Here is a 13,353-nt window from a genome sequence, read left to right as displayed (position 1 = left end):
TCCACAGCAGGATTTAAGGTTGTGATGATGTTAACTTGGTGTTTTCCACAAGTTCCATAAATGGATTTTTACAGCTCATATGTTCTTGTAATATTCACCAAGTTCTTAGAACCTCTTTAAGTTGTTGCATTAATTTTACTCCAATTTTCTTTCTGTGTACAGGCCTGATAAATGTGTTTGGCTTCGGATCAGGACAGTTCTAGAGAATGTAGTGGAGTTCTTTTGCAGGACTTCCAAGATTATAAGTATTCCCACATATTCCTCTCACTTTCTTTAAGTGCTATGAGATTTCACCATTAAGTTTATAAAAAAACATCTGTAGTGAGTGTCAGACAGTGGTTACAGGACAGTGCAGACTCAGGCAGTTATCAAGCTGGACTCTGACAGATTTGATCACACCACCTCATTGCCTTTAATTTTGACTTTTCTTAAATGGAAATTTATTATTTTAAATTAATGAAGATTTTTATGGAGTCTGTTTGTTAGTTTTAAATGTTTATTAGAGAACACCATGAAAGAAAGTATTTTTGTTCCACTTGTACATGAAGAGTATTCTGTTACTTCATTTGCATAGAAGATTCTTGCATTCTGTTTCTATCTTAAACTCTCCTCTTTGATTAATATTTTTATTTGTTTTTCTTTTATAGTTTATTCCTTAGGTGGGATGAAATAAACTCATGAAAAACCCCTAGGAGGTACTTGGAAAATAGATGTATTTTCAGAACAGGAAACTATCACTGGCCAGATAAATATCAAAACTATTAAACTCTTGGAGTGCCTCATCCCCAGAAGGAAAAGGATCACTTTCAGGTGCAGTTTTTGACTCTCAGTCTCGCTGTTTTGCTGTGGATTGTCAGTCCTGTCCAAACACCAGCATTTCTTCTCAGCTGGGAGTTGGGAATTCCTGCTGTCAAGCCCCGCTGAGGAGGTTGGGACTGAGCTTAAGTTGCTGTTACTATTAAAGATCTGAACTGTGGTCCCAGAGACAAGGCCTTGTGCTCTCAGTTGCTGAGACTGGATCCTCCCCCTCCCAAAGAGGTGGCAAATACAACCCCAGCACTAAGGACAGCAGAAAGAGTCTTAAATCCAGGACCTACCTGTTCTGCAGCCCCCAAAACTTGGAGCAGAAATGATTTAATGGCTTGCTTTCACCATAACTCTGTGGTCAGCCACTGACAGATGTAAGTCAGAGGTGTCTCAAGACTGTTTGGTTTATAATTGATCTGATAATTGTCTTGGTGACAATTGTCTGGGTAAGTGGCCACTTCCATGCAGTAGTTTGTGTATGAGGAATTCTCAACTTTTATTTCCACATTATGGTTTCTTTAAACCATGTCCAAAGACAGCTGATCAAGCACAAGATTTCTGAAACAAAGAGCTTGACACAAATTTTGGACACAGGAGCAAAGTTTGAAGACCATGAGTTGTGTTTGTGATTTAACACGGAATTCTGACCACGACCTGTCGTCGCTGGTTCTTCAAGGCTTAGCACTGGAAGTTGCATTCAACAAATGTTTGAGAGCACAGTGTGTTTTTATAAGAACTGTTGTCTTTAGAATTACACAAGGATCAGATAAGGGGAGAAACATGATTATTTCCAAACAACGTAAAATCATCAGCATTTTCAAAGTACTTTAAAATTTGTGGTTTTGTCTTTAATTGTGCTGTTACTGTGCTTGCTCATGAGTTGTGGGTGATAACATGTGATTATCATCTGCCTACTTGATCACATGCACATTTGTGATGCTTGCAAGAGAAAACATTATCTGGCTGGTAACTGTCATATTCTGCAGAGTTTAAGAGACTGTTTCCCAGACAACAGAATAGTCAGATTGCATCCGTGAGCTGGGCACCGCCGGGTACCTGCACTCCAGTCAAACACCTGGTGGCAGCTGCTGCTCCCACTAATGACACAGATGAGATGGAACTGTTTGTACAACCAAAATCAACCTGCCTGAACTATGGAAGTCAAGGAAACTGCACAATCTAAACAATAAAAAAAAAAAGTCAAAAATTTTATATCTAACAAGTCAAACAGCACAAATCCTGAGTCAGTTTTTAAATCGAAACCAGATCATTCACTAGCCAAAAGGCATTTAAGGGCCATGTTTAAGACCTCTGCTGCCAGGCATTAATCCAAGGGCAGCTGTATAATGTGGTAAATCATTTCCCTGTGGCAATTTGAGCACCTCAAAACAGCCCAGGGAGCAGGTGGAAGGGCCAACACTGGAAGCAGCTGGAGCGCTCAGGGCGAGGAGGTGAGTTGGGCAGCTGGGTGGGATCCTGTGTGCACTGGGTTTGCATTTTGTGTGCTGTCAGGTGGGAGGGAAAGCTGATAAGAAAAATAATTATTTGCATTCAAATTATATAAACAGCACCAGAGCCTGGTTAGTGTAGGCAGTGTTAGACAGTGTGGTTCCCAACTGCAGTACTCCTATCACATGCTCCATAAGGGAGGTATGTGAGGCAACAGCCCTCTGAAGATGTGCAGCTCTAAGACTCTTAGCACATTTATGGCAGATGAATAAAATAAAAGGCATCTGACAACCAAATGTTTGTCCCAGGGCTAGTGCCAGATCATTCTATTAAAAATGCACATTTTTAATATGCCCTAACTTAAACTCTGTGTTCTGAACCAAAGATAATGTCTGGGTTTGAATTTATTGGGGGGTGGGGGGGCAGGATATTGATGGGATTTGGGGTTTTTTTCAAGGTGGAGGGTGTTATTCAGGGAAGGGAGAGATATTAAATTCTAGGTAACAAAATCTCAGTCTCCCCTTGATGTTCTTAGCTCTAATTAGCTAAAACCGACTGAGCTGTAGCAGTGTGGCAAATTAGCAGTTCATATCCCATGCTATCTTTTCACATCAGGTGGCCACAGGTTTCTGAAGATCTTATCCCAAGGTTTTAATTGGGGTGTGTCATTCCCTCTGTGGGTATTATGAGATCCAGGGTAGAATCTGATGGAAGATTTATCATCTTCTATACACCTCTTTCATATCTAGTTTCTGCAACTCTGCCTTTCAGAGCTTCTCCAAGAAAAAGCAATTCCATGGTCAAGATGAAGAGGCCATTCTCTCTTCAGCAAAGACTACTTTAAATCCTTTTGGAATATGCATTAGCTCCTGTTAAGAGCTTCCTAATTACATTCTGTGAATGCTACCCTAGGCTTTCCTCACTGCTTCCATAATTAAAGTACCAAACACTCTTCCCTCATATTGAGTGCACAGGTTTACAACAGGACACTTGCACTCTGAATTGTTCTCAGGTTTTTCTGTCTGGAAATCTCAGTTTGCCATTACCTGAGACATTGGATCTGCTTTATTTAAGTCACATCCCTGAGAGTTATGTGGTGTAATTGTGCCTGTGGTGACAAGTATCTGCAAAGGAAGGAAAAGCTACTTCAGCACAGATGAGGACTTGTGGAAATTGAAGTCTAAAAGACTGTTCTTGAGCATGTGAAGCCCCATGGACGGGGAGTGGAATACACAGAAAACACATGTGATCCAGACACAATTCCTAGAGCCATCTCAAGTATTTCTTAGTCATGCCAAGGAGATTGCTCTGCCAAAATCCATATGAAACATCTGATCACAAGGCCCATTTTGTGCATTAGTTGCCTTCAGAAGTTGTGAGCAAACAGCTCCTGAAAGCCATATATGGACTAAGGAATCTCACCCTGGGTTTCCAGAGAGTTTTATATTCTTTTGTAGATGTCCATCACGGTCCTCAGTGTTCATCTTGGTAGTGCCTGGGACTGGACAGAATTAATTGAAATAATATTTTCTTTGATTTCAATTATTAGACATATAATGTCAACATATAGGGGGAAAGATATTGAATGTCACAGTATTAAATTCTTGGTCATAAAGATGTACAAAATATTCTCAAGATGCAACATCACCAATGTAAAGAATTGTAATGTTTAGGATGTGCCACTTTTTCCTCTGCAGTTACAAATTTTCCTAAAATCTGGCTTTATTATTTATGACTTTGTTATGCCTCTTACAAGTCAGGTTTATAAGTCTTTCTGCCCTTGATATCACTCAGATACAGAAACTTAACAAAACTCCTGTTTAAATAACCTGAAGTTTCTGTGAGCAAGAACTGCTGAAATCTAGCTCCTAATCTGCACCATATGTTGGCATGCTTCTTTCTTGGAGATGACATTTTGCTTTGCTTCCAGTAGATAACATTTCTTTTACAGAAAAATACCCTGATGAGAGGCTAGAGGCAGAATGATGGATCAGGGATGGGTCTATTTAAGGGTCACCATCTTCCCCAACTGCTTGTCACACTGAGACTTCTCAAAAGTCTTTGCATTTTTAACATCCTTTGGAAAATTCTCCAGTTGCAAAAACAGCTGGGTGGCTATTAAAACTACGTGTATTTAGAACTGATCTTCCAGAAATAACTCTGTACATTATGGTATATCACCAGCATGTTAATGTTTAGGATGGTTCCTGTGAGGTGAGAGAGTTGGGAAAAGTGACATCAGTTGGTATCGCCGACAATAATTTATTCTCTTAGCAGCTCTCATTTAACCATCTGCTACTGACTGAATCTGGTATTGTATCATTAAATAGTAGTTTGTCTGTAACACAGCTGGTGGATTTGATGTTCAGTGTGAACAAGAAGATGCACAGGGGACAGCCCCTGAATGTGAGGCCGGGATTTCTGGCACTGGGTGCAGTAACTGGTCCCTGGGAAGTTTCCCTCTCCCCCTTTTCCAGCGAGGCAATTTCTGTGCACTCATGAGCGCACAGCGGTCGCTCCCCCTGTGCTGCGTCCCTGAAATGATCTCCGGCAGCTTGAAGAAAAGCAAAAATTCCACAAAACTCAAGGGACGTTCAATAGGGCCGAGAATTTTAGAAGACGCGTGATGCCGCGCCAGCGGACATGTGGGTTTGTTTGCTGCTGCAGCCGACAAAGCGTTATCAACATCGTAAATCATTCGGGTTTGACACGGTCCGGGACAGTTCGTGGAAACCCTTCCACGCTGGGACAGCGCGGCCGCCGGTTATGAAAGGCCTTACAAAACCCGTTACAAAAGCACTTACAAAACCACCCTCAAACCCCGCGGGCCCGCCCGGGCGGTGTCACCCTCACGCCGCCCGCGGTGATGTCACACCGCCGCCGGTTACGTCACCGGGCTCCCTGCGCCCCCTGCTGGCCGGCCGCGGGAACTGCGGCGTGACGTCATCTGTCACCTGCGGCCGCGCTGACGTCATCGGTCAGCTGAGGCTCCGCCGCACCCGGCGGGACGGCCCGGGCGGGCTGGGCCGTGTGAGCCTCGTGTGAGCGCCGGGCGAACGAGCCGGGCCCACAGACAACCACACGGACACTCGAGTTTCCGACACGCGCCCGGTCCCTTCGCCCCGCCGCGGGCTGCGCTGCCGCGCCCCGCCCTGCCCGGATCACGCCGGGCCGGCCCCGTGACGTCACGGCGGCGCGGCGCGGCGATTGGCGGGCGCGGCCGGCGTGCCCCGCGCAGGCGCGCGGTGGCGGCGGCAGACCCGTGGCGGCAGTGCGCAATGCCGGCCCGCGGTGCAGCGGCGCTGCGGGGAGCGGCCCGGCCCGGCCCCGCCGCCGACATGAAGATCTGGACCTCGGAGCACGTGTTTGAGTGAGCGGCGGGCCGGTGGGCCGGGCTGGGGGCATGCGGGCCGGGCAGGGTGGGGGGCGGCGGGGCCGACCCGAGCAACGGCGGAGCTCCTCCGGGCCGGGGCTGCGGTGGCTGCGCCTCCCCGGGCCGCACCGCCCGCCCCGCGGGTGCTCCGCGCCCCGCCCTGCCCCGCTCCGCCGGCCCGGCCTCTCCGTGACCTTCCTTGCGCCGTCTTGCGGGCCCGGGGTCACGGCCTGCGGGGAAGGCTCCAGGACCTCGGCAGGGGCTGTGCCTGTGCGGGGCTGTCCCTGTGTGCTGCGGACGTGTGCACGGACCCACCCCCTGTGTCGGCGCTGCTCAGGGCTATAGTGCTGCCCTCGCCTTCAAGGGGCAGCGCTGAGCGAAGCACACTGAGGCCCTTCATGTTGGGGCTCAAGTGCTCCAAAGGACCTATGTTAAAAATAATCCGAGGGAAATACTCGTTAGAGGAGAGTAACAACTTAATAAATCAATCCAGTTTTACTGAAATCTGGATGAAGCACAGTGTTTAACATTAACATTATGTCACATGGAAACGTTCTTATCAAGTTATGATATAATATGACACCAGATGAATGAGGTGTGTTGTATGTTTGACTTACATGTGGCACTGTCCAGTCCATGAAATAGAGGTGGTTCTCTAGGAAGGATATGTGTAGGGTTGAGAAGCGGAAATGGAACTGCTTTAAAGACATAAATCAAGTGACATGTGTCACTCAGTTTTAATAGAAATCCTGTTAAAACCGAAGGTGTACAACTTTGTGTCCTGCCTCTGTTTCCTCAGCCACCCCTGGGAAACTGTGACCACAGCTGCCATGAGGAAATATCCAAATCCCATGAACCCCAGCGTGGTTGGAGTCGATGTCCTGGACAGACACGTGGATCCCAGTGGGAAGCTGCACAGCCACAGGCTCCTGAGCACAGAGTGGGGAATTCCCTCCATTGTGAAATCAGTGAGTATTTCGTCACAGAGCCAGAAAGGGATCCCTGCAGGGAAGGGAAGCTCGTGAGCCAGGTGTTGTAATAGACTTGTATCATTTCGTAACTTTAATGGTTTAAAAACACAAGCATTAATGTATCAGGAAGGCTCAACAGCAGTACACATAGTGACTTCCCAATAGCCAGAGATTGTCTGGATCTAAGATTGCTTCCACTGGGAGGATTAATCGACCTCAACTCAAGAGTTTTCTTTTAAGTTAAACCCTAATTCTGTTGTCTTGGTGTCTGTTCAATGCAATTATCACTACTTACACATTTAAAGGCAGGAAAAATTGCATAATTAATCCCATCTATGTTTGCCTGTCCTCCAGCTCATTGGCACCTGCAGAACAAGGACATATGTTCAGGAGCACTCAGTTGTTGACCCTGTGAAAAAAACAATGGAGCTTAAATCCTGTAATGTAAGTAGCTGTGTTTGTGCAACTGCAGTGGATTACAGGGTATAACAGCGCCTTGTGCATTTGAAAAGGAAAGTCATCTTAAAAATAACCTGAAAATTGCATTAGAACAATACAAGTGTTACAATAATCGTGTAACACTTTGCCCTCTGTACTACTCCATCTGTCTGATCCCACTGTGGAAATGTTCTTATAAATGTGGTAGCTAGTAAATGATGCAAAAAAATTAAGAGAAATAGATCAGCAAATGCTGAACTTGGAGATTTCTCTGTCTTGTTCTACAACCCTATACTTGGAGGAAAAGTGTAATGTTTAAATACAATATAAGCATTAGTTTTGAAACTGCAGTTTTATTTGCTTAATCCCTTTAATATTTGTATCAAGGGGTGATCCTGTCTATTGCTCTACAGATTTCATTTACAAACCTCGTGTCAGTAGATGAGAGGCTTGTTTACAAACCACACCCTCATGAGCCACACAAGTAAGTACCTCTCTGCTCTAAGATTGCTCTGAAGTAGTACAGACTTTGCTTTGAAAGTTTCCATGGTTTCCCTTGAACAGAAGATGAGGTTTACATGGCCTCTGTTATGGTAACTTTAAAAAAGGATTAAATGGACTGTCATTTCCTCCAGTGGCACTGCTTCTGCAGAGCACCACTGGGGCACTTCGGGTCATGCTGTAAAGGAGCCCAGTTCAGCTGTTCAGGGTGTCCTGTCTGTAACTGAGTCTGTACATGTGCAGTTTCCAGCCCCTGTTTCTGATCTCTCCGTCAGCCTGAGCAGAGACTCTGCACTAGAATGCACATTTATCTGCCTTTAGTCATTAATTTTGGAGGTTTGTGTTTTGGTGGTTGGTTGGGTTTTTTTAAGGCAAATTTAGAGCTTACTGAGTCTGTACTGCTGGAAGCAGTGATAACTCTGAAGGATCATTCTAGGGATTCTGACATAGGAGTTTTTTTCTCTCATGACTGTCAGAACTGTTAAATCCCTGTTGTTGAAGGGAATGGTTTTTAATACTGTTTTCCTAGTATTCCAGATCTTGTGTTTCCACTCTTAATGTCCTGCTGCTAAAGATGGAAATGGCTGAGTGCCACTTGGACTTGGTGGGCACTCTTGGCTTTTATTTTATGAGTAGAAGCATAAACCAGTTCTGTGTTACACAACCAGGCTGGTGAGGAAATGCATTTTTTGGAGAGGAGTGAATTGCTTTCAGCAGTGCATTCTTTTTTAAACTACTCAGAATAATTCAGCTTCCTGCTCTCTGTTTCAGAACCATTCTGACACAAGAAGCAATAATATCTGTCAAAGGTGTCAGTCTCAGCAGTTACTTAGAAGGGCTAATGGCAAACACAATTTCTTCTAATGCTAAAAAAGTAAGTATGATTTTTGTGCAAAATATGTTAACACTGGCTGAATGTCAAAGGGAATAAAAGCCTCTGTTTTACTTTTTGGCTTTGTCAGCAGTCTTAGGAAAGGGCCACATAGTTCTACTGCCTTTACTGCAGAGTAAATGCTGACTGAATGCTCAGTGTGGTGAACTTCTTCCTCTTTTTCCTCTTGTGATTGAAGATAATAAATTATTTTTGCCAAAGGTCTCTGAATCCTCACCAGAGAAAACATCTGCACTCACTTGACAGTCTGGCACTGTCATTCTTATGCTGCCCTCTTGATGCCATCTGTTAGTTTTTGCTGTTGAAAAAGGATGTACATCCAGGCAGATCTGAAGTAGTTCTGTGGGAGTAATGACATGTTGTTTTAATTGAGAGTCTGTCCTCTAGGAATCCAAAGGTGTCTTGAGTTCAGCCTCAAGAACAATAAAACAACCTGGCTAAAAGGGCTTTTGTGGATCATAATGTGAGCACTGCTGACCTAATGGATTGTTTTCATGAAATGTAAGGCAGAACATGTTCCTGCAGTACTCCATTATTGAAATAAAAAATACCAGAGGCATGTATTTCTGTGCCTTTTCTTTTGTCATTTCCAGTAAGACAGGACCTAACCAATTTACTTCTTTACTAAGATTTATGCTAACCTTTTCTTTAACTGCAGGGCCGGGAAGCACTGGAATGGGTAATTAAAAGGCTGAATGCTGAAATTGAAGAGTTTGCAGCTTCAGCAAGAGGAACCATGAGGAACTCCATGGCAGCAGCAGCGTTTGTAGAGAAATGATAGTACTTATACCTGTATCACTAATGAGGCTTAACGATCTGCAGCTTCTCTCCAAGCCTAAATACATGTATCCTTTGTTATTTAAAGGCATACCTGTGTATTAGGCACAACACAAATTTAATTTGGAGAAAAGCTGAATTCTTACTAAGGCTGAGGTTCAAAGGCTATTTAATATATTGGGTCAGCTGGACCGAATTTCGGTTACAGATGAAGAAATCATTTTCAAGTTTAGTTCCTGTATTTACATGAACACTAACTTAGAATGTTTGCAGATACGAAATAGCCTCACTTAGTGATGAGGCTGCACATGGTGGAGGACACTGGCATGTTAGGCTGATTTCTGTGGAACTTTTATTTTGTATGTGACTTCTGGACTACCTCTTTTGGGACCAAGCCCAAAATTAAGCAGAATGGTTGTTCCAGCATTGTTCTGTTTGTTGATTTTTGACAGTTGTGTGACACAACTCGGTTTAACAGAAAGCTTATTACTTGATGCTTGAAATACAAAAGAATGTACAAAATATTTTTGATAAGCTTTTTAACTTGTTTAATGGGGTGAATTAATATGGTACTCAAATTATTTTTCAGTCAGTGTAGGTAAAACATCAAATTGTCTCTTACCTACCAAGACCTACCTTCTGTTCCTAAATGCAACATTAATGAGCTGGGCATGCAGTACCTTAAAATAAAATTTACCTTTAACTTCTATAAGTATCTCCATTTTTAAAAGCTTATTAAATAAAGGGGTACAATAAGCATAGAGCCTTAAAATCTTGCAAGCTGCTACAATAGTAGGTGTTCACTTCAAAGAACCAATTAAAGACAAAAAACCCCTTGTGAATTTAGCTAAAGAGTACCTAAACATAAAAGGAAGTAATATTTAAAAATATACTTATTAATCTGATCACACTCCAAAGATAACGTGCTACATCAACTGAATATTGTGTTGTCTTTTAATTTAAACAGTGTCTGAGTTCCAGATTAATTTGCTCACAGCACAAGGCTCTTTGTGTTCTCAAGGGTTTCATTAATCTTCTGCAGTTCTTGGTACTCGTTGTATGTTCTTGGTACTGTCACCAGTCATTTGCTGCAGGAACTTAAAGGTCAGACCTTGCCATCCTTCCTTACATCGTGTGCCAGTGTGCTGGCAGTGCTGGGGACCTCAGCAGGGGCTCTGTCCCGTGAGGCTCCTTCAGTGGGACAGAAAAATGCAAAGGCACAGCCCTGAATTAGCTGATGGTGGTATTTTGGTGCCAGAGGCTTTTCCTGGAAATTTGATTCTAATCTTACAAGTGATTTCAAGACTCCCTCTTAGCCTTTAAGAAGTGTAATGTCACCTGTCCCAGCATATTTTATTTTGCATGCCATTTCTGTTATATCAGATTGCCTATTGAGTAGTGTCTGCTGTGTAGAGAACCAGAGGTTATTTTCAGTGGTAATCACACGAGAACACATTCTTCTGTAAGGTTTGTGTTGGGGGAAGAAAACAGGTATATAGATAAATAACTTTTAAAAATTTAACTCTTCTAAATATTTTTCTAAAATGAAATTATTTGAGACTACCATACTAAATTAAAGTCATTGAGGTTTGCCATGCTTTTACAGATTATTACAAGTGAAATAGCATTTCAATTTTTAAAGTATGTGAAACTTCTGCAAAACTGTACCATCATTTCTGATAAAAATGCTTTGCTTGAAACTCATTTTACATGTTTGGTTAGCCATTACCATCAGCTGATTTTTTAAAAGTTTTTTCTTTTCCAAATTTTTCTGCACTTAAGGGCTGCATAGTATGAACTCAGTTTGGCCCTGCACTGAATGTTTAATTTTTTGCAGGCATTCAACAACTTCTTGAAAGATAATAATTTTCTTTCTTCTATTTTATTTACGTGCCTGCATTCTCATTCTGTCAGAGTATGGCTTTCTGTATGTGGCGCTTTTTAAATAAAATTTTATTTGAATTGTGACTAGTTCCTGAAACTTTCTGGTCTATTTGGGTTTTATAATTACGAGGTGAGTAATCTGAAATAAGTAGGGTGAAGGTGAAGAAATATTCTGGAGTGAGTGGCTTCTTTTGTTGAAATGCATATCCTGAAGTGGACATTCACAGCTGCACATTTTTTACTTCTTAATAACTCTGCTTTTCTGCAAATCTGACACATTAACTGGTGACCACATTTCACAGTTTGCTGTGGAAAATCTTTCCATCTTGTGGAAAGATTTTCAGTCTCCTTGGACTGAGATCTGTGTTCAAAATCCCTGTGAGGAATGGGGGATGCCATGGATGAGTGCACCAGTGGGAGTGACCTAAGGCAGGGCAGAGAACCTGGGGGTTCTGGGGTTGGAAGGAATGGAGGAGGTTGTGGGTAAGAAAGGATCTACAGCTGGAGGGACAAAACTGAAGGATCAGGAGGAAAGAAGTGGTGGGGGGGGAAAGGGGAAGGAACACGAGGAGCAGAAAGGGCAGAGGTGGAAGAATGTGGGGTGAATAAATCAGTGGTGTGGTCTCTGACTGATCCCTCCCAACCAATGGGTGTCAGCACCTGTTCAGTCACACAGCAGTTAACTGTAAATGTAAAGTTGTTTGCTTTGGAAAAAAGCAGAAAAAACTTGAACCACCATTTCCTACAACATTGCTGATGTGTCTGTTGTGGTCTCCACTTGCAGTTAAACTGTGCAGTCTAGCGCGTTTCCAATAAATGTCAATAAATACTAAGTAAACCTAAGCACCCATTTTCTAGTAACTGCAACCTTTTCAAGCCACTGACCCTGACAGATGGTTGGTTCAAAGGGAGGGTCAGCAGTCTGTGCAGGGTCACCTTTATGGAAGAATTGAAGAGTGCTGACAAAGAGCCCTTGTGTGGAAGCACTGAGTCACTTCAGAATCCTTCCCTTTCTGAACGTGAAGGTTTTTCTTTTACTTGCACAGGACCTGTTATTTTCTTTCTTCAATAATTGGACAGCTTTGCTTTATTTGTTGCTCTAGAACTAAATTATTCTAAAGGTAAGTTTACGTGTTACAACTGAGCTGAGCTAATTGCTTACCTTCATAAAAGGAGACAATGCTGTGTTTGCCATCCCTCTTGCCTGGCTGTGCTGTCCTACTTCTTCCCTTGGTCTTCACAGCCTTTGTTGACCCAAGTCAGCTTGTTGAGCCAAAAAAACGTGACCATGAGAAGTGCTACAGTCTTTGTGCAGCCACCAGCAAGCACGGTGAGATGCTGAAAGAGAAGAAATGTAGGAAGCTATTGGGTGGGCTGAAATTATATTGCCTCTGCAATGTGTATTACAATAATTTCATATTGCATCTACTAGAGAGAGTATTTGATGTTATTTGAACAGTAAAAATTATAGCTCTGTAACAGTACCATTGTTAAGTTAAAGTCTTCCTTCTCAGACGTGTATATTACAAAAAGTTCAGCACACAATGGCTTTTACACATTTTCTTCAGAACAGTCTGACAGTCCTTTAATCAAAAAGTTTAAAAACAATGAACGAAAAAAATAGTATCAGCTAGATAATATACATATAGTCCAGCTGAATATATCAGCTAGAATAGAATGAAATGACCAACATATGTGGTATTTTCCTAATCATATACTCCATCCTTTTAACACCAAATTAAATGAAACAATTGCCCTTGCTGTGAACTTTGATGTGCCTAGAGCCTGTTCAACTTGTCGATGCCTTGCTAAGAAGTTTGTTTTCTAATATGGCAAGTAGCAACATTTGAGTGAGGTCAACAGTTTTTTGGGGGACCATTCATGTCACCTGGGTGGTTTTTAAACTTTTTTTCAATGGTAGCATCAACTGTGGACAAAATGTCTTACATTACCATGCTATTCTGTCATAACCACATTTAAAAAGTAGCATAGCCAACACAAGTCAATAAACACATTAAAAGAGGAAGTAATGGACAAGATTCTTAAAACTTGAGTGTACCTGAATTCTGCTCTGCAGATCCTGGGTCCCTCCACAGGCTATTTATGCCTGATTTTGTAGAATGGACAGCTGAGAACTTGGATGACACTGCAAAATTACTTTTGCTTTGAATCCAGGTGTCCAAAAGTTAAAAAATAATATCTTCATCTGCTTCATCAACTAACCTCCAAAATATTGTCCTGTTGTAGGAAACAGCACAGAA

The 13,353-nt window shown here is 42.7% G+C and overlaps 2 protein-coding genes and 1 long non-coding RNA gene across 3 annotated transcripts in view; 1 reads left to right on the top strand and 2 right to left on the bottom strand.

The window, feature by feature from the left end:
• Nucleotides 1–3,740, bottom strand: part of ZNF831 (zinc finger protein 831) — a 29,338-nt gene extending 25,598 nt beyond the window's left edge. The window contains exon 1 of the mRNA XM_008933038.2: nucleotides 3,679–3,740. Coding sequence (XP_008931286.2) covers nucleotides 3,679–3,740 — 62 coding nt within the window. The remainder of the gene's footprint in view (nucleotides 1–3,678) is intronic.
• Nucleotides 3,741–5,561: 1,821 nt separating this feature from the next.
• Nucleotides 5,562–11,189, top strand: PRELID3B (PRELI domain containing 3B). The gene is made up of 6 exons (XM_018073904.2): nucleotides 5,562–5,626; nucleotides 6,429–6,597; nucleotides 6,955–7,044; nucleotides 7,452–7,522; nucleotides 8,311–8,413; nucleotides 9,090–11,189. Exons 1-6 carry the CDS (start codon nucleotides 5,595–5,597, stop codon nucleotides 9,207–9,209), a joined length of 585 nt encoding a protein of 194 aa, XP_017929393.1. The 5' UTR covers nucleotides 5,562–5,594; the 3' UTR covers nucleotides 9,210–11,189.
• LOC115307543 lies at nucleotides 6,378–13,352 on the bottom strand. Its single transcript, XR_003915863.1, has 3 exons — nucleotides 13,152–13,352; nucleotides 12,255–12,430; nucleotides 6,378–6,631 (listed from the first exon to the last, which is right to left on the bottom strand). It is a non-coding gene; the product is annotated as an uncharacterized LOC115307543 (long non-coding RNA).
• Nucleotide 13,353: the final 1 nt, after the last annotated feature.

Source organism: Manacus vitellinus, unplaced genomic scaffold, assembly GCF_001715985.3.
Source record: "Manacus vitellinus isolate BGI_N305 unplaced genomic scaffold, ASM171598v3 scaffold_26_pilon, whole genome shotgun sequence".
NCBI lineage: Eukaryota > Metazoa > Chordata > Aves > Passeriformes > Pipridae > Manacus > Manacus vitellinus.
The sequence above is the reverse complement of the archived record's forward strand: the minus strand, read 5'-3'. Positions and strand labels throughout refer to the sequence as shown.